Source organism: Martes martes (genome assembly GCF_963455335.1).
Source record: "Martes martes genome assembly, chromosome: 7".
NCBI lineage: Eukaryota > Metazoa > Chordata > Mammalia > Carnivora > Mustelidae > Martes > Martes martes.
Window position 1 is genome coordinate 139,800,336 of NC_137894.1, and position 25,615 is coordinate 139,825,950.

Here is a 25,615-nt window from a genome sequence, read left to right on the forward strand (position 1 = left end):
CAGCACTGAGACGGCCGCACCCCCGATATCCTTGTTCTCGTCCTCTTTTTCTTCTTAGAGCAGCCGCCCCGCTAGGAGCTGAGCTCTGAGGGTCCTTACGCAGAAGGCCCTGGTTTTAAGTAAATTATTTAAATAATCTATCAGAAGAGCACGGGGAAGGAGAGCAAAGCTTTACACGTGTAGACGCGGCCATTCCCGTCTTGGTGAAACACATTTTCTTCCTAGACCCTCACATGCTCTCGTACAAAGCTCAGTCGTGGCGAGAAGGCTGGGATTACAGCCTCTCACACCCGCTTTTAGACACGCTCCTCTACACGTGTTCCTTTTTGCTGTCGCGTGGTTTTGTTTTTCTCATCAACGACCGTCGCCGGTGCGGCATCCGGGACCAGCCTCCCCGTGAGCGAGGCTCACCGTCCCCCCAAGCCCCCCTCTAAACCTCTCTCTCTTTCCTCTCCACAGCAAACCCAAGGAGCCCGTCTTCAGCGCAGGTAAGTCGGATTTCGTCTTTGTGCGGGCCCTACACTCCCTTCAGGACTCGAGGGACGGATAAGTAGCTTGTCACCTGCGCTGTCAGCGTGGCGGGGCTCACGGGCTGAGTGCCAGCAGCCGGCACCCGGGCGGCGGGGCTCAGGCCGCAGAGACCGGCCATACAATGGTCGTAAAGACTGGACCCTCTATTCACCCCCTTAAACCCGATTTAAGTTGCACCAATAAGGAGGAAGAGCAAAATGCCACCAATAAAGCAGAGGCAGAATTTCTGGAGGAAAACACTGTGCTGCCTTCGTTAGTCCTCCCAGACCCTCGGGGCTTCCGGCTCAACACCTGCCTCTCTCTGAAAGGGAAGCTTTCTGATGCATTATGTTATAACTTTGTCTAAAAGTAGCTTTTTTTCCCTCTCTTTCTGCCTTTGATTTCCTAAACTGCAAACTAATAGTTCATATGGACCTTTCCATTTACCTTTTTTTTTTTAACACATTTTATAATAAGGTAGATGCTATTTTTAGGATCGTAACCTGATTTAAAAGCGCATTTAAAATGCAAAATCATTGACAAGTATGGCATCAGTTAAGTAAAATCATTTCGTTTTAACTTTTCCAGTTTTTTCCCCCTTCAGTTCAGAATCGAAACCTCCACAAAAGTCAGTGTCTGTGTTTGTCGGCATGTGCTTGAGTATTCATTTCATTTTCAGGAGGCATGAGATCACGCCCTGAAAACGTAGTTGCCCCAAGCCAGGCGTTGAGCGCGCTGGTCTGCACCCCTGCGCTGAAGGCAGGCTCTCCTGCCGGGGGTGGGGCAGCGGCTCCGACTGAGAGCCAGCTGCTCCCCAGCGAGGCTGCTCCCCAGCGAGGCTGCTCCCCAGCGAGGCTGCTCCCCAGCGAGGCTGCTCCCCAGCGAGGCTGCTCCCCAGCGAGCGGGCAGGCCGGTCCCTCTTGCAGTTCTTGCCATCTCTTTATCTAGCGCTTCTGTCCCTGTCTCCGAAATCACAAGGGAAACGCCGGGTGACACACTGCAAAGGTAGGCGGCCTTTCTGAAACCTCATAGCTCTCTGAGCAAAGCTGCTACCCAGGCTGCAGAAACTTCTTTCATACAGGCAAGCAGATATTCTCCTGGTATGAAAATGTTTTGGGCACACGAGCCACTCCAACGTACTTTCAGTTAAAAGCATCCCCGTGCATTGACTTGGATGGGTTTAAATAAGTAGCTTATACATTTGATCTGGCTTGATTATTGGCTGGTTGCAGGCACTTTGAAAACGCCAGACAAACTTTAAGAGAGCTGTAGGGCAGTGCTGAATGCCCCACTGCTTGACCTGGTGTCTTGTACCACTGCTGGCCTTCCCCTCCGCGCCTTCTGGTTGGCCGCTGTGAGCTATTGTCCTAACACGCCTGGAAAATACTTTTGCTTTCCCTTGCTGCATTTTGATTTGATTTTTTTTTAAAGATTTATTTTATTTGGGGAGAGAGAGGCAGAGGGAGAGACCCCCGGGCCCAGCAGACCCCATGCTGAGCGCAGAGCCGGACGCAGGGCTCGATCCCACGACCCCGAGATCACGACCTAAGCGGAAACCAGGAGTCGGACACTCAACCGACTGTGCCTCCCAGGCGCCCCTGCATTTTGACTTTAGACGTAGAACGTCTGAACTACCAACGCAAAACAATGCCAAGGCAAAACCCCAGGGCTTCTTCCCTCGGTCAGTGATTATAATTGTGCTAAGCAAGCCTTGTTGTGATGACTTTGCCGGTGCACGGCTGTAACAGACCCAGTGTTTCACGCACCCGGGTTGTGGCAGCTGTGGAGGGCTCGCCGAGCTGCGGAGACGGCACGACGGCCTCTGATTACCCACCCACGCGCTCTGCGTCCTCTCGTGCAAAGAGAGTGGATGCGACCGCGCGTCTTCTAGCTCCGAGCTCACACGTGCTGCTTTCTATTCCCTCCTGTCGTCCGCCGGGGGTTCCCGGGTCCTACGGGTGTGGCAGCCACACAGCCCGATGAGCTCAGACTCGGGTGAGGGATTAGGGAAGGAAAGAGGTTTCCGCAAGGGCAGAGGCCCCGAGCAGGGTGCAGGAGACACATCTGGCCAGACAGGAGGATACGGGCTGGTGCTGCGGCCAGAGAGATCCCACGGGAGGGCAGGCAGGGCGCTAGACGCCAGCAGGTGACACAGCGGGCAAAGGACTTTGCATGGAGGAAGGACTCGCTGAAATCCACTCTGGGCCTTGATGGTTTGGCAGCAGAATGCAAAATGCCCCGGGGGAGCAGTAGGAGAGCCTGGGGTGCCAGACCTGGGAAAGGCCAGCCCCGGGGGGATCTGGGGAGGACAGCCTGTCGGCGGCGTCCTCACAGGAAGGTCCACGGACCTGAGCGGCTGGTGTGGCATCTGCAGGATGGGCACGTGGGGGTTCTTAGTCACAAGTCAGACTGTCTGTGCAGAGTGAGCGAGCATCCCACACGTGCATGTGAGCCCAGAAGTGCACGCACACGGGGAACATGCAACCGGGACGGCCCCTTAATCTGCAGGCCATATCGCATGTGGCATTGTTTGAAGCTCCTTAGGGACAAGACTTACAAAACTAACCTGTAAATGCCGTGCTTCTGGCGGTGTAACCCCTCCGTGACCTCACCTGTTTCCTCTCCCCGGGTGTTTCTCTGTTGAGTTCTGTGCTGCCACACTGGTTCCAACTCCCCGATTTAACTGCCACAGGGGCCCGGGCGTTCAGTCTGCTGTGAGTTTTAACGGAATTCACCAGGAGCTCACAGACATTCTCTCTGGTCTCACCATCTCCCAGGCGCCAGCAGAAAACCCCAACTGACTTCTTTGTAAAACCGCACTTGCCCCCATGCTGATGTGCCTCTGGGTGTTCCTCTTGCCCCGTTATTTCATGAAACACCACAAGTGATTTTATTATAAAAATGTTTGTTCTAGAAGGTTCTATTTCACGATCCCTCTCTCTAATGGGTCTTTTGTTCTTTTATTTTCTTTCTAGTTTTTCCTTGAGCATTTTCCTTCTTGCGTGCACCCTAGCATGTACTCCTGCGAATTTTGTGTTCTTTACACTCAAAAAGCCTGTCCAGTGTAAACGACACATAAAGATACATTACATTGCACTATATTGCATTACATTGCACTATAACAAACCAATTTAAATATTGAAGGAAATCTTAGGAATTTCGATACTGAAATTGAACATACATTGAAATCAATAAAAAATTTTAGTGGATTTCTTGTGTTAGTTGTAATTTTTTGAGGTGGCATTTCCCCCCTCCTGATGACAAAGAAAATGCAAGCTACCAAGTCTCATGTGGAAAAATAATGGAATCTAGTTTTTCCTGCCTTTTACGGTTTCTCATGTATTTCGTGCACTTGGGCAGCCTGTCAAACATCAACAGGGCGAAAACTTTTGTTCTAAACTCTTCAACGTTGTGTTTTGGTTCCACATTAATTAGAAATCACACGAAGGGTAAAGTTTTTGCTTTTACATTAAAAGGCTAAAGAAAAGATAACGTTTGTTTTCAGAGGCGCCGGGCACTGAGGTGTCTTACAGATCTCTGTGTTCTTTTTGTAGAAGAAGGATACGTAAAAATGTTTCTTCGGGGACGCCCCGTCACCATGTACATGCCCAAAGAGCAAGTGAACTCCTATAATTTGGAAGCAAAAGTAGAGCTACCGACCAAGAGACTGAAGCTTGAATGGGTGTATCCTTTGTTCACTGACCGGATCTGGCACAAGGTTTAAGTTGATTCATGCCCGGAGCTTAAAATTTAACTTAAAATTAAGTAATGTAACTTAAGTTCTCTTAAGCACATATTTATTTATTTAGAGGGGGGAGGGGAAGGGCAGAGGAAGAGAGAGAATCCCAAGCTGCCTCTGCACTGAGCACGGACCCCAGCGTGGGGCTCGATCTCACAACCCTGAGATCATGACCTGAGCTGAAATCAGAGACTTGGAGGCTTAACCGACTGAGCCGCCCAGGCGCCCCACGTTCTCTTAAGTTTTGAAAAAACCAAAGTATTCTATTCTCACTTTCTTAAAAATTAATTTAACAAAAAGGCCCGTATGTGAACACCCGGTCCGGTGTTCGAGCAGAGGAGGGGTTCTGGGAGGGCTCCTGATTGTGGGGGACACTCTCTTACCAGCCCCGAAGGAAAGATTGTAGTCCTGGCTCAAATACGTCCACCTTACTTTCCCGAAGAGAAAATAGTTAAATGCTGGATGGGGTTTGTTTGTTCGTTTTTGTTTTGTTTTTTTTAGAGAGTCATAAGAAAATGCATCACTTTCTGACCTGAATTTTAATCTTTCCAGCAGAATAAATGTAGTTGAAAACTAATAGAAAAACAAGCTTGCTGATAATAATCATAAGTGGGTGGAGTTTAGGATTCTAATGAAACTGAAAGAACAGGTCGTTTTTAACAGTAGCTGTCACAGGCTCGGCCAGCTCCGCAGGGCAGGCGGAAAAGCCAGGAGCTCTGCCTGCTTACCTGGACGCAGAGGACACGCAGGAGGACACCAGACGTACACACTTAGGAAAATGAGACTATCAGAGATTGAACTACACTGTGTGGCAGGAAGTCCTTACACCCAGACAAAGAGTGACAGACACCCTGGAGGGAAGGACAGCCATTCCCCCTCAAACCAGCGGGGGGCTTGGCCAGCCTTGGGAGACTAACTGAAGGAACCAGGAACACCCCGGTACTGAATGTAGGGGGTCCGGTGCAGGCGTCAAGAAAGTCGCATTAGCATAGCTAGAATGCTGCTTTAAGAGAAAGAAAAGTCCTCCCCTGCCCAAAACCTAAGCCACAGAAATCCGAGTCTGTCCTTGCACTAACCTTGAGATAAAGCTGCAGGAGCCTTCATCCTATGAGATTTGGAAACGTGAATGAGCTCCGAGGAGAAAAAGCCTAAAACACAAAGAAATAGAGCCTATGACAAAGGGTGAATGAAGTGTTGGGGTTTTTTTTTTAATTTTTTGCTCTATTTTTCCTTATTTAATTTTATTTTATTTTATTCTATTTGTTTAACTTCAGAGCAAACCCTCCAGTCCATGCAGAGTTTAAGACAAAGAACAAAAAGCCTTTCTTCGCCCTCATACAAACTTTCACTGAGTATCAGTTGGATGCCAAGCCCCAGATATAAATTCTAGGAAGTTGGTTTAAATCCATGGTGTTGTCATTTCATTTGGAAGAATGGCTATTTGAAATGACAGTATCATATTCTTTGGGGACGTATTTTTTACATTTTCGGACTCAGGTCTCATAAGCATTTATGGGCGTCTCTTTTGACGCATGAAATCACAGTGATTCCATTCTTCTTTAAGTCAGTGCTGGTTTACATGTTCGGTTCGATCATGGCTGGAAAGCATTATTCAAAACACATTTTTTTCAGCCAACTATTCATATTTTCAAGATGTAAAACGGTGGAATTTACTTCAGATAAATGGGACCTCGGTTAGATTCGTTCTTCACATCTAAGTTCAAGTGATGTTTGGCTTCCAAAATAGTTTTAGGGGTTAGAAAGTGTACACGCCAAAATCTTCACAGAGGTCATTATCTCCAAGGAGGTGGGGATGGTTGTGGCAAGGAGGAGTGAGGTTTTTTACCCTTTATGTACGTATGTGGGAGTGTTGTTCGCACCTTTTATAAGTACTTTTATAACATAAGAAAAAAAATTGAAAAGATTTAGCTCCTTGATGACAATAAAAAGTTTGACTCAGTAACAAGTTATACAAGTCAGTTGCCAGTATCTTAAAATTTACTTTTGAATACTTGATAAAGTCAGAGTGCAGAGGTTTTTTTGGGGAACAGTCCTGAGTCCACAGGGCTTGGTAGTTGAGACAACATAGTCACCCCGCATTCTCAGATCTATTTTGTTCCAAACGAGCTGCAAATGCCACAGCCCGTCGTAGGGATTCGATTCATTCGCTAGCCGGGATTCTAGAACCAGAGCAAGGCCTCTGGTGAAGCCGCCGCATCGTGGTGACGTCAGTCCCCAGGCTGGCCGAGGGAGGGATGGGATAGGCCTTGGGAGATGGTGGCCCGCTGGCCCCACCTTCTCTCCTGTCCTTACAGTCGAGCCCTCACCTGTGACAGCCGACACCCAAGCAGGAAGGAGAATGAATACAGTTCAGACCTCGAGACACGGAGGTAGAACCGAGCAGGTGGTCTGATAACTAGAGGAAAGAGAGAACAAATTCTGGAGCAAAACATTCCAGCATTCATGTTAAGCAGTGTCAAAGTGCAGTGCCCAGGTGATTTCAGTTCTAGAGTCAAGCTGGTTAGGGGGTAGGCCTTTCAGGAAACCAGCTTGGCAAAATTGATTTTTTTTTTTAAAGATTTTATTTATTTATTTGACAGAGATCACAAGCAGGCAGAGAAGCAGGCAGAGAGAGAGGAGGAAGCAGGCTCCCTGCTGAGCAGAGAGCCCGATGCGGGGCTCGATCCCAGGACCCCGGGATCATGACCTGAACCGAAGGCAGAGGCTTTAACCCACTGAGCCACCCAGGTGCCCCAAAATTGATTTCTTAACAGATTTTATTTTTAAGTAATCTCTACACCCAACGTGGGGCTTGAACTCACAACCCCAAAACTGAGAGCCCCACAGTCCGACCTTGGCAACATTTAAAGGCAGACTAGTTGTGAAGAAGCCAGGCATCCGCGGATAATCCAAACAGTTCAACAAAGAATTCTGGCCCTGGCTGTGGCTGCCACGGTCTAGGATTGATTGGCTTAGTTCAAAATAGTTCACTTTCTGGCGACTTCACAAATAGCCCCTCCAGTGACCTTTAGTAAATGAAATAACAAGTGACGTTTTTGATCCAGCTGAAAAATTCAGCTTTCAAGATGAACATAATTTCTAAAAATGAAGCCCCATCTTTTAGAAAGACCTATTCACCTCGACTCAAGGACCATTTCCAGCCCTCCGCCTGCCTGTTGAGAGTCTCATGTATCTGGCACCGAGTTTTTACGATTTCGTGTTACTGAACCAAGAGAAATAGATGGGAAGGGTCTTACGGAATTGTGTTGTCTGTCCCCGGTGAATACAGCTGACGCGTTGTCAGCTCTCAAAGGAAATCGAGTTTCTCTTGACACACACCAAGCTATGGGTACCGGGGCCGCGACTGTCGAAACAACCTGTACCTGCTCCCGACGGGGGAGACGGTGTACTTCATCGCCTCCGTGGTGGTGCTGTACAACGTGGAGGAGCAGCTGCAGAGACACTACACCGGCCACAACGACGACGTGAAGTGGTGGGTCCTTACCCCGTGCAGGAGGCGCCACGGCAGAGACGCCGGGGCTGAGATAGAAGTAAAGAGACGAGATCGGAGAAGAGCTCTCCCTTAGGGTCGCACTGTCAGAGCTGGCGGTCGGCTAGTTAGCTGGCTTTCTAGGACACCAGAGACTAGTTTCATTTCTATCCATGTGACACGTAATCGCAACCAACCGCGTCACCCAAACTTCCTACAGATCCCTGTTTGGAGGCCTCCTTAGCAAAGACGCTAATGGCTTCTGATTGGAGTTCTTATTTTTTAATAAAAATGTTCACGCTTATGCCTGGATTTGCTATAATTCATTCACTTTTTATTCACTCATAATTCACCTATAGCTTTTGATAGGGCTTTTCTGTATCTCAGAAGGACGGGTGGTTGAATGGGCGGCTTTCCCTATTTCTATCGTCCTAGAGCCCTGGTCAAGTATAAAAATCCTATTGGAAAGCGATGATGTTTCTGCTGCTTAACATACTTGATAAAGGTGGTCGTAGGAGACTTGGTATTTTCCAAGCAAAGGATGTTTTCTCCTTGAGTTTGGAAATTCTCCAGAAAGGGTGGAACGAAACAGGCACTCATTGGCCAGGGTGGTTGGTTGTGCTCAGGGAGCTTGTCCTGAGTCCGTGAGAAGTTAGGCACCATATCATTCTCATATTTAAATTTTTGACGAGATCATACTTGGCCAAGAGAAAAGTAAAGCTTATCTTTAAAGAGTGGCTGTTCTATAAATATTCTTTTTTTTTTTTTTTTTTTTTTTTTTTTAGCCTAGCAGTTCACCCTGACAGGATCACCATCGCAACGGGACAAGTTGCAGGCACATCTAAGGATGGAAAGGTGAGTTGCGTTATCTTTTCACATTTCTATAATGAACGGTTCACTGGATATCCTCTTCTGGAAGCATTTGATGAATAAGTCCACCTAGATAGAAAGTATCTGAATGATTCTAAATTCCTCATTCAAATTTTTTGCTGCAAAAAAATTATTTATTTTGTATTTTTTTCATTTCTTTGAGAGAGAGAACACGAGCAGGAGCAGGGACAGAGGGAGAAGCAGGCTCCCCGCTGAGCAGGGAGCCCGACATGGGGCTCGATCCTGGATCCTGGGATCATGACCTGAGCTGAAGGCAGAGGCTTAACCCACTGAGCCCCCCAGGCGTCCCAAGCAAACTGTAGACCCTCAGCCTGAGTACCCTGTACTCCTGGCGTCACCCTGGAGCCCTCAAATGCTGCAGGAGAATTTGGGCACAAGTTTTATAAGCACCTCGGCAAGACTTTAACTTGAATTTTAAGGAATCAGAGTAGGAACTAGTGGATTCTAACAAACCGAAAATAACATGAAACTGCCTTCCACTTGGTTCTTGACCACAGTCTGTGGTCCTTGCCATGTCTTACCCAAAACTCCTGGTAGCTTCTTTGCTATCTATCGACTTTGCACAGCTTATTCTTGTACCGTACATGAGATGAACCTCATTACACGGAGTGTGTCCACTTTATTTTATTTTATTTTATTTTTATTTATTTATTTATTTATTTGACAGACAGAGATCACAAGTTGGCAGAGAGGCAGGCAGAGGGAGAGGAGGAAACAGGCTCCCTGCTGAGCAGAGAGCCCGATGCGGGACTCGATCCCAGGACGCTGGGATCATGACCTGAGCTGAAGGCAGAGGCTTTAACCCACTGAGCCACCCAGGCACCCCATGCATGTCCATTTTTAGCAGCATGTTTTCTTCCTGAAACATGAATGCTGCCATTTTTCAGAAAACACTTTAATAACATCAAATTTTAAATATTAACTTTGTGTCCTTTCCCATTAAAATTCTATGCTTAAAAAGAAATAACAGGAACGATGGAAATCAGTTTATAATGATGTACATACACATAAATGGAATAGGGCCTTCATCTTTTTTTTTTTTAAGGTTTTATTTATTTATTTGACAGACAGAGATCACAAGTAGGCAGAGAGGCAGGCAGAGAGAGGAGGAAGCAGGCTCCCCGCTGAGCAGAGAGCCCGATGTGGGGCTCGATCCAGGGACCCTGAGATTATGACCTGAGCCGAAGGCAGAGGCTTTAACCCACTGAGCCACCCAGGCGCCCCTCTTTTTATTTTTTTAATGTTAAGTAGCTTTCAGGTCTGAAATTAGTAGCAAGCCATGTGTTCCTCCCTCTAGTGGATTGAAAGGGTATTTCCGTCTCTGGCATTGAAATCCAATCAGAATTTCGAGCCGGGGAAGACGGAATGGCTCTCCAAGCCTTCAGTTCAGGCGCACGGAGACCCAGAGAGGCCATCTGACCATCACAGACACACAGCTACTCAGAGCAAGTCCAGGCCAGGGGTCACCCCGCTCTGTCCACCTGGTGTAACTAGTCTTTCTCCTAATCCGCCTGCTGATGGCTCTAGGACACTTTCTACTCTTGAGGGAGAGAAGAATTAGGACTGTTCACCTTGGAACACAACTGAGAGGGCTTTGAACTAATGGTAATGATTCTGAATTTCACCTGGGCATAATCGAGTGCCCGTTTTGCTCCTGTGAGGCCCAAGAGTATTAAACCCTCAGTACTATTTGGTGGGGACCAACTCGCTGGATTTAGGTGTATTTACACTTAATGACAGTAGAGACTTCACAGGCATAGCCCGTGGGTGAGATCCCGCGGTCCTTGTCATTCTTCATTCTTTAAAATTTGGGCTCATCTGGGTGCCCAAGGGGGAGCATCCGTTCCTGCGGTACCGATAGGAAGAATGGGCTGTTCAAAACGTACAACCCGCCGGCCCTGCCCCGCCCGACGTTCAGCGGGTCTCAGGGGCCACGGTCTCCGGCAGCCACCGGCCACGTTTCGTTGATGCTCAAAGGCGGAGACTTCAAGTGCAGGAAAAGACCTTCCGTTTTGACAGAACTGAAGTAGTCTTGTAGCTTCAAGGTGAAGACAGATGGATGCGCCCCGCACAGCCAGCGACTCTCTCTCCGCATTTCCTTCTAAACAGCAACTGCCCCCACACGTGCGCATCTGGGACTCGGTGACGCTGAACACGCTGCACGTCATCGGAGTCGGGTTTTTCGACCGAGCCGTCACCTGTATCGCGTTCTCAAAATCTGTAAGTGCGAGCCCCGTGGGCGCGGGCGCCCTTGTCCGTAGGGAGGACAGCAGCCGCTCAAGGTTGAAGAGGGAGGAAGTTAACACACTCGCCGGCTGCCGGGTGTGTGCGTGGGTTTGCAGGCCGACACCGTCCTGCTCCTCAGGTCCCCTCTTCAAAGGTCACACGTGTCCCCTCGGGATCACACACCTGACGGGAAGAGGCCCCGCAGCGCTGCCCTCATGTTCCTGGAATTTCACCTGCTCCTGGACAGGCGGCCCTAGTGTCTCTGCCGTCCCCATGCGGGCTGCTGTCCGTTAGCATGAGTCAGAGGGGCCTCGTAGTCTCCACATCTTCCTCGGGATGTGCCCATTCAACAGATCCACCCTGTAAACCACTGTTCTAGAAACACAGTCACTCACGCGTGCGCGTGTTCCCATCAGAACAGCGCGTGCCGCGGCCCCAGGGCCTTTGCTCCCACACGGCCTCCTGGTCACCCTGCCCGTCAGTCACAGACGTGTGCTGTGTGTGCGGTGGACTCCAGCTCCCCCAGGAGGGGGCCCTGCAGCCCCTGTGGACTTTTCCTAATAGAACCAACGGGGCAGGACCACCCCCGACCGCTCTCTGCTGCTTGCGTCCCTCCCTCGCCCACATTCACCCGCCATCCCGCAGTGGCCGGAAAGCAGGTCTCAGGGCGGTGCATACGTATTCTTTAGCCCAAATGCGCGCTATTAAAGGGAAAATTAATGTTCACTGTTAGTCACTTTTAACGTGTTGTATTCTCAAATGTAGCCTTCCTGGGAACACCTTTTGTTTTCCAGAACGGAGGGAGCAGTCTGTGCACTGTGGACGACTCCAACGACCACGTGCTGTCCGTGTGGGACTGGCAGAGGGAGGAGCGGCTGGCCGACGTGAAGGTCTCTCTCTCCGAGCCCCACGCCGGGCTCCGCTGTAATCTCCCCGAGCGGAGCCGTCTGCTCCCGCTGGCTCCCAGGCCCGGGTCCCACTTCTCGGTGGGCCACAGGCTCCCCCCATTCCTGGGCCGGCCCTCGGGCCTGACACCAGCCCCCAGGAATCCCGAGCCCGCCCCTCTCCCCTTCCAGGGTGCGGTGCCAAGTCCTGGCAGGGTCTCCTCCCCCTTCATGACACCCGTAAGGTTTCCTTCTTCCTCACGTCGCAGCCCCTTCCCTTCGGAGCCACTCCCTTGTTCCCTGTTCGCTGCTGCCTCATTTTATTCCACAAATATGTGCTCTGCCGTCGCGGGGGGCACTGCAGGTGTGGTGGTACGGGAGGTGTCCCCCTTGTGCCACAGGGCGGGGACAGGGGAGTGGGGACAGGTCAGGAGCAGCGAGGGCTGAGGGAGAGGTCAGCACAGCCAGCACGGGGCTTGGCCAAAGCTGAGTGGCCTCTGCGAAGGCGAGCGCCCCTGCGGGACCCCAGCCCCTCCCCGTGGGGCCCTTCCAAGGGGGGTGCGCTGGGCTTCTCTTTACCGCCTCCGGTCCATCTTGTGCGATAGGTCCCCCAGCTTTCCTTATGCTCTCTTGTATTTCCCTCCTGTGGAAATCATGAATGGATCCCAGTCGTTACAGACTTGACTTCAGAGTCCCCATCCTGTCCTCCGTTAGCCTTAGACCACTTTACTTCCCGGCCATCAGGACCACCATCCATTGCCTTATCTCTCTCCCTCAAGTGTTTGGCATGCTGGGTCTGTATTCTTATCTGGCATGTTTCCTAACACCAGCTTACTAACATTCTGGTCAAGTATTTAAGTTCTTGCTAGGTTGCTGGGTGGTGAAAGTGATCAGAGGCAAATTATCACCTAGGTTTAAGGCTTGTGACTGAATTTCGAGCAGAAGGAACAATCAGGGTCAGATTCATCCGGCCGAAGTGCAGGTGCTGGAAACGCAGTGAACAGGTCGGGGGCGGTGCAGAGACTCCCAAGAGCCAGCTCCCAGCCCTGGAGCCCCCGCCCAGTCACCAGACCACCGGCAGAGTCCTGGGAATTACCAGGAGGGAATCCCAGAGCAAACAGGACAGCCAAAGTCAGCCAGGAGTGATGGAGCTGGATAAAATCCAGATTCCTGGGCCCCTCCCAAAATTCCCGTCCCCAGATGGGGCTGAGGCTTGACACCACGTTGTAACACACGTCAGGCGATTCTGTTTTCAGCCTCGGCTGGGAGTCTGTGACGGGAGATGAGAGCAAATTCTTGGGTTCTTAAGTTTCCACCCGGCCCTTCAGCAAAGACATGATTCGTGCCCGCTCCTGCTGGGCGCCCCCCTCCCCTGCAGAGAGAGAGGAGCTGAGGTCCCTGTCCCCAGGGCTATGGCCCAGCAGGGGAGACAGACAGACAGACAAGGAGAGGTTATGACACCCAGCAAACATAAGCTGAGTGTTTATGGAAGGTGAGCTCAGTGGGGAGAAAAATCAAGAGGCTTTAGGGCTCGGCCCGGCAAGCTGTCTGCGGCTCAGCTGTCACTTACTTTCTGACGTGTCCAGAGATTTGAGACATTTGATTCTCCTGTTTTGCTCAAAGTGTTCTAACGAAGCCGTGTTTGCTGCGGACTTCCACCCCACGGACACTAATATAATAGTTACCTGCGGAAAGTCACATCTCTACTTTTGGACATTAGAAGGAAACTCCCTTATTAAGAAGCAAGGATTATTCGAGGTAATGTTACATTCCATTTGTTTGAGTCTTCACTGAGCGGTGCCTGTGGTCAGGGCTTCTCCGGGAGCAGTGAGGCGTAGCGCAGTCTCCGGAATTTGCTCTGATTGGCAAATCAGGACATCTATCTGGGGGTATAGCAATGAAGAGTATTCCCGGGGACCCTCACAGAACTGGGGGCCCCTTGTGTCTCTGTGGGTCGTCTTGGTGATGCCAGGAAGGAAAGATGAACCAACAAGGGGAGAAGCGCAGGGACAGTCGCTCTGGGGGCCAGGTGCCCCCGCCACCCTACATGGTCCTTGCAAAGAACAACCAAGAAGGTCCTGGGGCTTGTGAGTACCAGGGACAGCGCCTCCTTCCTGGCGGGGCCCAGTTAGAGGACTGCTTTATTCCAGTGCCAGGGCCCTGTTCTGAGGCTCTAGTCATGACAACACAGCCCGTCCCACTGACACCCTCCTCTGCCCCAACTGTCTGCAACTTTAAAATTGCCAGGAATTTCACTGTTTTAGAGCAGGTAGTCTCGCAGCATACGTTATATAACGGTAGATGAAAACGAAAGGCACGTGGGGCTTAGGAGCACCGTGCCTCTAGGTCAGAGGAATACGAATTAGAGGGCGTCTTCACTAAATACGTGTATATATTTACAACATCCCACAGAAGCAAGAAAAGCCAAAGTTTGTCCTCTGCGTGACTTTTTCTGAAAACGGTGACACCATCACTGGAGACTCAAGCGGCAACATCTTGGTGTGGGGAAAAGGTAACACAGACTTGTCCCCAGAACAAAAGATTGGGGCCGGATATTATACGAGGCCAGACACAGCTTCTCTAAGAGGGGTCTGTGAACAGAGTTAACAGAATTACAGCTAAACCCCAAGTTTAATAAGTGCATACGAATATGGGTGCGTGTGTAACCTGAAACCTTAAAACTAGAACAGAGGAAAAACAAGAATTGTGCACTTTCTATTACTGCAGCAGGCTCTTTAAGCCCAAAATATTTTGATGGAATAGCTTTAATAAGAGTTCTAGTAACCAATTATAACGGTGAAGGTGTCAATGACTATTTATTTAGCTGTAAGAGACTTAAATAACTTTGCTGGTTCCTGCGGCTTCTGGCAGATAGTTACTGAGAACTAATTGTGTGCGAGACAGCACGTTAGCCACCGAGCACGCTGATGATCGCAAGGCCGTGGTGTCAGAGAGCCCACAGCCGCGTAAAGAGGATTCGTTACTCAGAAAACACCCATCCGGTCAAGTTCAATGAGCGTTTGCAGCAGGAGGAAAGGGAAACCACACCATCCCTGTCCTCAGAGGGCTTAGAGTTTGGGTTGGGGGCAAAGGCAGAAACAGATCCCTGGATGTGACTTCAGGGTAATGTGATGACTTCCCTAGTGTCCCGACTACTGTGGGGGCAAGTGCTTCCCATGTCACCCCATTTCACCCTTAGCAGGCTCCTACAGGATAAGCAGGACACAAAGGGGAAACTGAGGTGTAGGACAGTGAAGCGACTTGTCGAGGATGTGAACCCAAGCCCCCGTTCTTCACCTCGCACAGTCTCGCCATGCTCGCTCCGTCCTCGGCTTCCCGTGAGCGTGTTCTGGATCGTGAAGTAGCCCGGAGCGTGCTTGTCTGCTGCTGCGCGAGCTTCTAGAAATCGCGTCCCTTGTAGAGGCGCACTGCAGAGATGTCCTACCCCACAAGATGCCACTTTAAAACCAAAGAGAAATGGGATGGACGGAGGCGAGCCCTTTGATCACGTCTGAGGATGGTTTTCTTGGTGTGTTTAGGTACGAATCGGATAAGCTACGCCGTTCAAGGGGCCCACGAGGGGGGCATTTTTGCACTTTGTATGTTACGGGACGGCACGCTGGTGTCGGGAGGAGGGAAGGACCGCAAGCTCATTTCTTGGAATGGAAACTATCAGAAACTTCGTAAAACTGAGGTAAGATAAAGCAAGCAGCGCTATCGAAATTCTTTTTTTTTTTCCCAAAATTCATTTTGAACCTCCCAAAACTGGTACACTAACCAGTTTTCTTGTTAGTTTGAAATCTTCAGCTTACTGTTTCAAAAATGGTTTAGATAAAACTTTATTAAAAAGGAAACATTTGGGGGCACCTGGGTGGCTCAGTCAGTTAAGCGTCTGCCTTCGGCTCAGATCATGATGCCAGCGTCCTGGGATCGAGCCCATATCAGGCTTCGTGCTCGACGGGGAGCCTGCTTCTCCCTCTCCAGCTCCCCCTGCTTGTGTTCCCTCTTTCCCTCTCTCTCTGTCATGAATGAATGAAATCTTTAAAAAAAAAAAAAAAGGAAACATTTTATTAAAATCATTGGAAGCAGTTTAAGTATAACTACTAAAATGGAATTAGGTTTGTAAAATTTTAGGTTGTAACATATTGCACATTTAGAGTATTTTTGTAAGAGAACAGTCTCACATTTCCAAGGGAATATTATCCACATTTTTATTTTTCATTCAAATCTTTCTTCTTGGGGTGCCTGTGTGGCTCAGTGCATTGAGCATCTGCCTTCAGCTCAGGTCATGATCCCAGGGTCCTGGAATCTAGCCCCATGTTGGGCTCCCTGCTCAGCGGTGAGCCTGCTTCTCTCTCTCTCTGCCCCTTCCCCTGCTCATCTCCCCCCTCCTCAAACAAATAAATGAAATCTTTTAAATAAAAAAAAAATCTTTCATCTTTTTCCACTTTAATTTCCAGGTGTGACTCTGGAGACATTACAACCCGAAACTAACATTTACTGAGTATTTACCTTGTTCATGGCTGAGTGCCAACATATTCTCTAAAGCTCTCTCTCCTTTCAGTATCGATTTTACCACCTTGTTACCCTGCACACCAGTAGGAACCACAGGAAAGAAGTTTAATCTGCCTCGTACACACTCACTGGAACCCCTCCCCCAGGCCCTGGGGATCTAGGAGCAGACAGACGTCAAGGCGGACATCAGTGTGAAGGCTGAGGGTCCCTATCTATAGCGTCCAGTGGACACATTATAGACCTTCTCCAGCCTCTGAGTGGGTGTGTACAACACTCACAACACAACACGTTACATCCTGTAACCCATTCTATCAGAGGGCAGCGCGGCCCGCTGCTTTGGCGGTATTGATACGGTTCTATTGATTATTGCTGTTAATAAAGGAAGGCCTCTGGGTGAGCTTTGGAAATCGCCTTCCCGTTCATGGAGATTTTCATCGTGATGCCATTCTCTATCCTAAGATTTGACCAGCATTTCACTGAATGGGCTCCTGTGTTAAATCGTAACTGCAACAGAAGCCTCAAAGCCTCATCCAGTTTCTAGAAGATTCTCATCATTTTTTTAGCATCCATACCTTCCTCTTCCTTAGCATGGATTATCTTCACCTTTTCCCAAACCTGTGCCAACAGACTGCGCTGGAGATGGAAAGTTTGTGAGAGAGCAAGCGGCGTCTTTCCAGAACTGGGGTGCCCAGCATCCCCCAGCCGGGTCTCTGCGTTTGTTCCTTTATAAAGTACGAGAACCTCTGTTTATTTCACCACGCAGCAAATTGATCTTGGCAGGCATATTTTGAAATTGTTTGTCTTAAAATTTGATAATTCCACACATTTACCGACATGAACAGTGAATTTCAAAACTAAGTCGTACAGAGTTGCCAAAGAATTTACCATTTTAAGTTACAGTAAATTTTAGGAACTCTTCTTTTTTTTTTTTTTAAGATTTTATTTATTTATTTGACAGAGATCACAAGTAGGCAGAAAGGCAGGCGGGGGGGGGGGAGCAGGCTCCCCCCTGAGCAGAGAGCCCGATGTAGGGCTCGATCCCAGGACCCTGAGATCATGACCTGAGCTGAAGGCAAAGGCTTTAACCCACTGAGCCACCCAGACGCCCCAGGAATACTTCTTACGGCTTATTATTCTGTTCTCTACTTTCCAAATTGTACCCGCTACTATCCAAAGCCACAAGAAGAAAAAAGTAAACTAACCAGTGTTGTTTCTAATTTTTTATTCCTACCAAGAAAAAGATACCTCATTTTTCATTGTTTTTGTTTAACGACCTTGCTCTTGCCGATTCTTCGAAGCTTATACACGTTTGGAGTTTAAACGTCCAATGTGTGGTTTTGATCGTTCACTCAACAGGTCCCAGCTCTGAACCTTGCTCTCTCTCCATGTTACGTGAATGTGTGTGTGTGCATGTGTGCGCATGTGTGCGCATGTGTGTGCGCGTGTGTGCACGCAAGCGTGTGTATGTGTGTGCGTGTGGGGGGGGGAGGGAGGAGGGAGGGGCCATCATCATGATATAGAAACACATACTTGGAATGGTGGAGCTAACATTTAAGGACATTTCCGATGCTTTCTTCTCAATGCAGATTCCAGAACAGTTTGGCCCGATCCGGACAGTGACCGAGGGGAAGGGTGACGTGATCTTGATAGGCACAACTAGAAACTTCGTTCTGCAGGGCACTCTGTCAGGGGACTTCACACCCATCACTCAGGTACGCTCCCTCCCAGCCGGCCCAGCACAGCCTTCACCGGCTGCGGTATCAGAGGCTCAGAGAGCATGAGAGAGCCTTGCAAACAGGGGATGATCCCTTTGTTTTATAGCAGCGAAGCCTTCCTTGGCATCAGAGTTTCAGGTGCTGTCCTGGCTTAGGTCCGGTGGGAAGGGAAACTGGGGAGGGCAGCCGAAAGCGTGCGGATGCCACAGGCCCCCGCCCCCGAGTGTCCCTGAGTGTTTCAGAGAGCTTCCTCTGTCTTGGTCCTTTGCAGGGTCACACCGATGAGCTCTGGGGACTAGCCATCCACGCCTCCAAACCTCAGTTCTTGACCTGCGGGCATGACAGGCACGCCACTCTCTGGGACGCTGTTGGTCACCGGCCCGTCTGGGACAAAGTCATAGAGGTAGACATGCATGTTACGTGGCGTTTTTCTTATGAAAGTTCCTCTGGAACGCGTTTGTTTATGTTTTTGCATGCAATGGATAGAGATAGAAAATTGTCCCAAAGTAAATGTCACCCAGTTCACCCCCTTTGGCTGGCACTGGTTTAAACACGGCCTCAAGTGGTCCCCTCTGCGTCATCCTGAAGTTTGCTGGTGAGTTTTTCAACAGTAAGCTAGGCTTTCAAAGTTGGGGGGTTCCCCTGAGCGCAGAGCTCCTTCACCGGCTTCCGTGCTCAGAAGCCCGTCGTGAGCCCGCGCTCCGCTCACAGCGCACCTTTGCAACGACAATTTACGCATCCAACGTAATTTATCTCTACAATTGGAGTTTGACCCTCGGGCTTTAGACTTCCAGGGGGCGTCGCTGTGATCCTCACAGAAGGAACTCAGATTAGGTATTGGAGCGCGGGGACGTCCTGTCCTGCCCGCGTGGAGCCAGCAACGGTGTAGTTACCGAGCACGGGGCGCTGGGCACGCAGGAGCTGGAGCCTGCACCTGCCGGGGTGCCAGGTGACCGGATTGGAAGCCGAGGCTTAGCCAAGTCCGCCGGCTGGCCGCGGCCGCTAGGTCAGCAAGTGACAGAGCCGGCGCTTACACACAGCTCAGTCTGATTCCCCGACCCCCGGTCTTCCCCTGCACGGTACGGACTCCGAAGCACGGTACGTCCTGTGTGGCCCGTGTCCTTGCTGACGTGTCCTGCCCTCTGCAGCCCCAACTCCTCCTCGCAGCCCCCACAGAGGGCCCGGCACTCCCCAGCATGCCAGATCTGCATTTCGGCCCTTTACCCCCTGACCCCTTACCCCCGAGAAGGTCACCGAGGGTCTAGAGCCGGCCGCCACTGGTGGAGCTGAGCTGAGCTCCAAAATGACAGGACCCGAACCCCTCAGAGGGAAGAGTGGGTGCGGCCCAGGCGGCAGGATGGGCTGAAGGAAGCGGGGTCCTGTGTTGGACCTGTCCCCCTGGGGGGCTGGAGGAACAGATGGGGGGACACGGCGGTGGGGGGAGAGCGACCTCCCCTGCTGCTCCTCAGCCGCGGCCCCCCTGAAAGCAATCCCAGAGGCTCCTTCCCCCTCCCCTCCCCTGACCGGTCACCCCTCAGCCCGACAGAAGGGAAGGGGCTCAGAACCAGGCGCTGGAAAGATCTCTGGTTAAATCCTCGCTCCTTCACCTGCTGCCGTGTGGCTTTGGACGAGAACCTCCCTGCACCTCAGTGTCCTCAATGGGGAAATGTAAGGAGCCTGAGAGAATTAATGACACAGCAAAGCTCCAAGCGGAGGTGGCTCTCTCTGTGTCTCGGGGCGGCCCTGAGCTTGGTCGGAGCTCCCACCTGAAGAAAGCATTGCCGAGAACAGAGTCAGTACCTGCCGTCTTGTTTTTCAGTTGACACGGTCACGTCTCGATCTCCATTCCCACGGGTGCTTCTTTCTCGGTCTCCCTGCCACCCGTCTCCTCTCGCTTGGGTCCATTCGAAGTCCCTCCACCAAGGGACCTTCTATCTAAAGCAGACTCAGTCATGTCACACTTTTCATTTTTAAACATTCTACTGGTTTTTTTTTTTTAAAGATTTTATTTATTTGACAGACAGAGATCACAAGTAGGCAGAGAGGCAGGCAGAGAGAGAGGAAGGGAAGCAGGCTCCCCGCTGAGAGCCCGATGCGGGGCTTGATCCCAGGACCCTGAGATCATGACCTGAGCCGAAGGCAGAGGCTTTAACCCACGGAGCCACCCAAGTGCCCCGATTCTACTGTTTTTAAGTCCTCTCTACACCCAGTGTGGAGCTGGAACTCAACACGGAGATCAAGAGTCACACGCTCTACTGCCTGAGCCAGCCAGGCGCCCCAGTCACGTCACACTCTCTATGGAAAGAAAACAGTCAGTGTCACCGTGCTCTTGTTTCCCCATAATCTCAGCCCTGACCGTGGAGGCACAGCCTTCATTAGTGACATCCACACACCTTCCATCCCACCGGGACATCCCAGCTTGGGATGTCCTCTCTACCCATCATTCCTCAAATATGCCCCACACTGGGTCGCTTTGACCTCTTGGATCACACTCTCGTCCCCGTAGCTCCTGATCCCAGAAAATACCGATCGGGGTGTCTGCTCCCTCTTTCACCAGCCTGATCCCTCCTGGACCGAAAGGTCCTGTTCCGAGAGTCTCGGGACCAGGAAGCATCTGCCCAGTCTCCCCGTTGAGCTTCCTCTAACACTCCCTCTCCTGTGACTTGACAGCTTGCTTCTCCCTTTGTCATCGGTCCCATCCCACCTTGTGCCAGAGTTAGTGACGGACACGTTAGTCAGGGACACTTGACCCAAACCTGAATGTGCTTACTGGTCTCGAGAACCTTCCACGCCTACCGAGCGTGCTGCATGCGCCCGGGGGCTCTGATCCAGTGTCACTACTGGCATCGGGCTTGGCGGTCCTGTTTTCGGGGCCATCAAGCACACCATGGGGGTCAACCCAAGGGGCTGCCAGGACTGGGAGGAAGAGCATTTATGTGTTGGTCTGTCTTCTGATTCCTGTAGGCATGAAAAGATAATTCAGACAGAAAGAGGAAAACCTCTAAAGGGACCCATATCTAGTGTGATGGACACATGACCTTCCCAGAGTAGGAGAACGTTTTCCTCTCTTGGCGCGCAAAGAGCCCTGTTGTTTCAGTGGGGCCGCGAAGCCCCTTTGGAACAGCCGCGTGTGTGTTTTCTGCGGTAGCGCTGTGTCTGGCCATCAATTTACACTTCCTTTACAATGTTTTAGGATCCAGCTCAGTCTTCTGGTTTTCATCCTTCAGGGTCTGTGCTTGCGGTGGGAACACTGACTGGCAGGTAAGCCCGTGTCGTCAGGGCTCCACTTGGGGTCTCTGGTCCCCGGGGTCGGGCGCGGGGTGGCTGCCCCACCAGCTTCTAGCCACCACCCGAGAATTAAGCCAGAACTCAAAACGAACAGGGAAGACGGCATCCTTCGCATTCAGGACAGGGCGGGGGAGGGGGAATCTGACGAAAGCTCTGGACCTTTCTGCCCATGCACAGACATACAGGTACACACACACATGCGCATACACACGTACACACAGACATGCTTGCCTACAGTTTCAGGGGATTTGTGGAGCTCCCCAAGCCCTGATCTGCAGGCTATGGGAGGAGCCTCAGCTTTGGAATTGGGCAAGAAAGCATTTCAAAGCCCCAAGAGTTTAAAAATGCTTTTCTTGCTGCCCTTTCGAAATTCTGGAAACTGCCCAGATCCCGAGCCTCATGCTCGGATTCTGCCAACGTGTATTTACCAAGAGTCTCCAAGAGGTCAGGCAGTAGGCCTGCACTTGACTCCCGGCTCCACCACTCGGCAGCTGTGTGTCTCTGGGCCAGCCAGACAACCTCTCTGAGTAGTTTGACTTCATAAACTGTGACAGTATTACCTGCCTAGACAGGCAGCCCTGGCGATTGGAGGAGGTGGTGTAGGGGTGTTCTCTGGGGTGTCCCAGCAGGCAGTGTCGGGAGCTCTGGTGCTCCGTCTTTCGCACATTCTGATTACACTTTCATATTGTCTGTCATAGTACATATATGCTTGTTGCGGTTTAATTCAGATATTTTTGGTGATTTCCTCCCATCCTTTCTCTCTAGAAAGCAAACCATTTAGACTGTTGGGATGACTGTGGTGTGTGTATGAGGAAAGAGGAACCATTTATAAGTCACAGGTCACAGCATCTAAAGAGCGGGGCACCTCATAGCCAACAGAATTCTTCATGAAAATGTTTTGCCACGTGTGCGTTGATGTGCGACACCCACACATACATACACACACACACACACACACACACACACCCTCCTTTTAAACTCTCCTGGGGACAGTGGAAGCTTCAGACCCAACGGGCTCTGATGAGCGGCTGACAGCCAATGATCACTAGGCCCACGTGCAGGCTATGAGCCGTAGGACAGGGCCTGGGGGCCGCACCAGGATGCCCAAAATCACAGACAAGGTCCCGTGGGTGGGAGAGAGGGCACGTGGACTCTAGTGCTTCCCACAGTGTCTGCCTCCCACATCTCTGGTCCTCGCGCCAGCTTTAGCTCTGGATGGGGCCGTTCGTGGGGCTTTGGAGCATAGCCCAGTCAGCCCCAGCCCCTGCACTTGTGTTCTGGCCTCTGATCACGGTCAACAGCATATTAAAGGTAAAAGGTTGTTGAAGACACAAGTCGAGAAGCCAAATCCAAATTTCGTCCCCTGGACTAGGAAGCAGAGAAACTAGCACCGCTCGCTGGCCGAGCCCATGGAGTGTACCCTGTCTGGGGTCCCCGGTCTGAGGCTACCAAAACAGGGCACCCACAGTCCTTTCCATCCCTGGAAACACGGGAGCCCCGTGACGGTCACCACCCGAGAACACGCAGGCAGGAGAGTACATGCACCCAGTACCAAGTCCTTGTTGGCAGATACGAAGCACATCTGTATCCCTTAGGGTTTGCTTCAACACCGTGCCTCCACGGTGGACTTGGCCCTTATCCTCATTTTATAATCAAGGATGTGGAGCCCAGACCAGGTCTGTGGCTGCCCTTCCGCCACCCTCTCCACCCTGGCTATCCCCAGGCTGGTCCCGACAGCATCACTCTTGGGAGGCCAGACACCCCGAGGCTGGTCCAGCCCAGCCCCTGGGACCCACCCTGCTGCTCTGGGGCCAGATGTCTGGGGGAAACCCGTGCAGGGGCCGTTTGCTGCCTCCTTTGGCCGGGGGCCCAGCCTCAGGGCTTTCTGTCCTTTGAGATACAAATGACAAAACTCAAGCCCTGAGGACCCTGTCACCACGGTGGAACCACATCATTTCAAAGGAAAGCCAGCATGCTGCTTCTTTCTTTAGGAAATGCTTACCTGAAGGAACTTTGCCTGAAAGAAAAGCCGAGAATAAGCATTCTTGTCAAGCCAACAAAGAGTATTTTAATTTTTTTTTAATTTATTTATTTGTTAGAGAGAGCGAGCGAGTGAGCACAGGCAGACAGAGTGGTAGGCAAGAGGCAGAGGGAGAAGCAGGCTCCCCGCCGAGCAAGGAGCCCGATGTGGGACTCGATCCCAGGACGCTGGGATCATGACCTGAGCCGAAGGCAGCCGCTTAACCAACTGAGCCACCCAGGCGTCCCAACAAAGAGTATTTATGAAACCCCAAGAGGAATCGTTTTTAACAGTTGCCGTTAAGTGTACTAGTCTTCCTTTATCTTCTCACTAAACAACTTACCGCGCTTCTTCTCATGTTCACAACAGGTGGTTTGTGTTCGACACAGAAACAAAAGACTTGGTCACCGTTCACACGGACGGAAATGAACAGCTGTCCGTCATGCGTTACTCCCCAGGTGAGAGCCGCAGTCCGCTGGCCATACAATTAGGAAATCCTGCGTGGATGTCTTTAAAGGAAGAAATCTCGCAAGCCTCCTGAGCAGAGCTTAAACTGTCCTGCTTCTGTCAAACGTAGACAAAATTAGACCCATTCTCGTACTGAGTCCCGTGTGGTCACCACCCAGCTGCGGACAGTACCACGCTTTCATCTGTTAATATTCTTGTACAGATCTTAAAAAGATGAGGCCTCTTTATTTTTTAACACCTTTATTTAGTTGTAATTGACAGATTTTGAGTGAATTCATGCCACCGTACAGCCGTCACCACAAACCAATTTGAGAACCTTGCCATCGCCCCAAAACTTCCCTCCCCGTCCCTTAGCAATTAAGCTCTACTCCCACCCCTCAGCCTTAGGCAACCACTGATCTGCTGTCTGTTCTATAAATCGCCTTTTCCGGACATTCCCTATCAGTGGACTCATATACTACCGAGCTCTTCTACCTGGAATACTGGTTTTCGAGATTAATTCAGGTTGTTAGGCATGTGTCCGTACTCGATTCCTTTTGAAGTACTAGATGGGATTCCACTTCGTGGATATGCCTCGTTGTGCTTATCCGTTCATCCGTCAGCGGCCACGGGGGTGGTTTCTGGTCTCTGGTTATTACGAAGAGAGCCCCTGGGAGCACTCACTGTAGGTCTCTTTGTGGCCATTTGTTTTCGTTTCTCGTAGGTGAATTCCTAGGAATAGGACTGGTGGATTGCGTGGTAAATCTGTGTCTAACATTTTATGAAACGGTGCCGAGCTGCTTACCAGAGAGGCTACAGGGTCTCTGGTTCCCACCAGCTACGTGTGGGGATTTGGGTTTTTCTCTGCATTTCCACCAACACCCGTTATTACCTGCCTCTTTCACGACGACCCTTCTGGTAGGGGTGGAGTAGTAGCTGCGGTTTTAAGTTGGCTCCCAAACTCGGAAACACTGGGAATGTTTGCCTGTGCCTGTCAATCACTCCTGTATCTTTGGTGAAATACCTTTTCAGGTATTCTGCCTGTTTTCTAGTCAGGTTGTCTGTCTTACTTTTTTTTTTTTAAGATTTTATTTATTTATTTGACAGAGAGATCACAAGTAGGCAGAGAGACAGAGAGAGAGGGGGAATCAGGCTCCCTGCTGAGCAGAGAGCCTGATGCGGGGCTCAATCCCAGGACCCTGAGACCATGACCTGAGCCGAAAGCAGAGGCTTTAACCCACTGAGCCACCCAGGTGCCCCTGTCTGTCTTACTCTTGAGTTGTAAGAGCGCTTTCTAGAGTCCGTGTATACGTTCTTTATCAGCTCTGCCACTTGCACATGTTTTCTCCCAGGTGTGGCTTGTCCTCCCATCTTAATGGGGTCTTCTGAAGCAAAAGCTTTCCATTCTGGTCAAGTCCAGTTTCTCAGGCTTTTAGTGTCGCGCCCAAGTCCTGAGGCTTTTCCCCTCGGCTTTGTTTCAGAAAGGTGATTGTTGGGGCGCCTGGGTGGCTCAGTCCGTTAAGCGTCCAACTCCTGGTTTCCGCTCGGGTCATGATCTCAGGGTCGTGGGATCCGGCCCGTGCTGGGCTCCACGCCGGGTGTGGCACCTGCTCCAGATTCTCTCTCCCCCCTCCGTCTGCCCCTTCCCGTCCTTTGTCTCTCTCCCCTTCTCTTAGAAAGAGTATTTCCCTTCGAGCGGTTTCAGTCACAGGCCGTGAACTTTGATATGTTGTTTTCTCGTCCATTCCGTTCAAAACATTTCCTAACTTCCCTAATGACTTCTTCTCGGGCCTGCGGGTCCTTTAGAGTGCGCTGATGACGTTCCGAAGTCGGGGGTTTCCCTATCCCCTCCTGTTGCGGCCTAGAGCGTGTCCTGCGTGGCTTTCATCA

General features: G+C 50.7%; 1 protein-coding gene across 4 annotated transcripts in view; it reads left to right on the forward strand.

The window, feature by feature from the left end:
* Positions 1-25,615, forward strand: part of EML1 (EMAP like 1) — a 176,121-nt gene that overhangs the window by 138,972 nt on the left and 11,534 nt on the right. For 2 of the 4 annotated variants that reach the window (XM_080808139.1, XM_080808138.1), the window contains exons 5-18: positions 460-488; positions 1,459-1,515; positions 4,065-4,194; positions 7,593-7,742; positions 8,525-8,594; positions 10,740-10,850; positions 11,651-11,746; positions 13,364-13,498; positions 14,153-14,252; positions 15,280-15,434; positions 17,842-17,967; positions 18,242-18,373; positions 21,164-21,231; positions 23,648-23,736. In XM_080808139.1, coding sequence (XP_080664265.1) covers positions 460-488; positions 1,459-1,515; positions 4,065-4,194; positions 7,593-7,742; positions 8,525-8,594; positions 10,740-10,850; positions 11,651-11,746; positions 13,364-13,498; positions 14,153-14,252; positions 15,280-15,434; positions 17,842-17,967; positions 18,242-18,373; positions 21,164-21,231; positions 23,648-23,736 — 1,448 coding nt within the window. The remainder of the gene's footprint in view (positions 1-459; positions 489-1,458; positions 1,516-4,064; positions 4,195-7,592; positions 7,743-8,524; positions 8,595-10,739; positions 10,851-11,650; positions 11,747-13,363; positions 13,499-14,152; positions 14,253-15,279; positions 15,435-17,841; positions 17,968-18,241; positions 18,374-21,163; positions 21,232-23,647; positions 23,737-25,615) is intronic. The other 2 variants (XM_080808141.1, XM_080808140.1) reach the window with 1 other exon arrangement.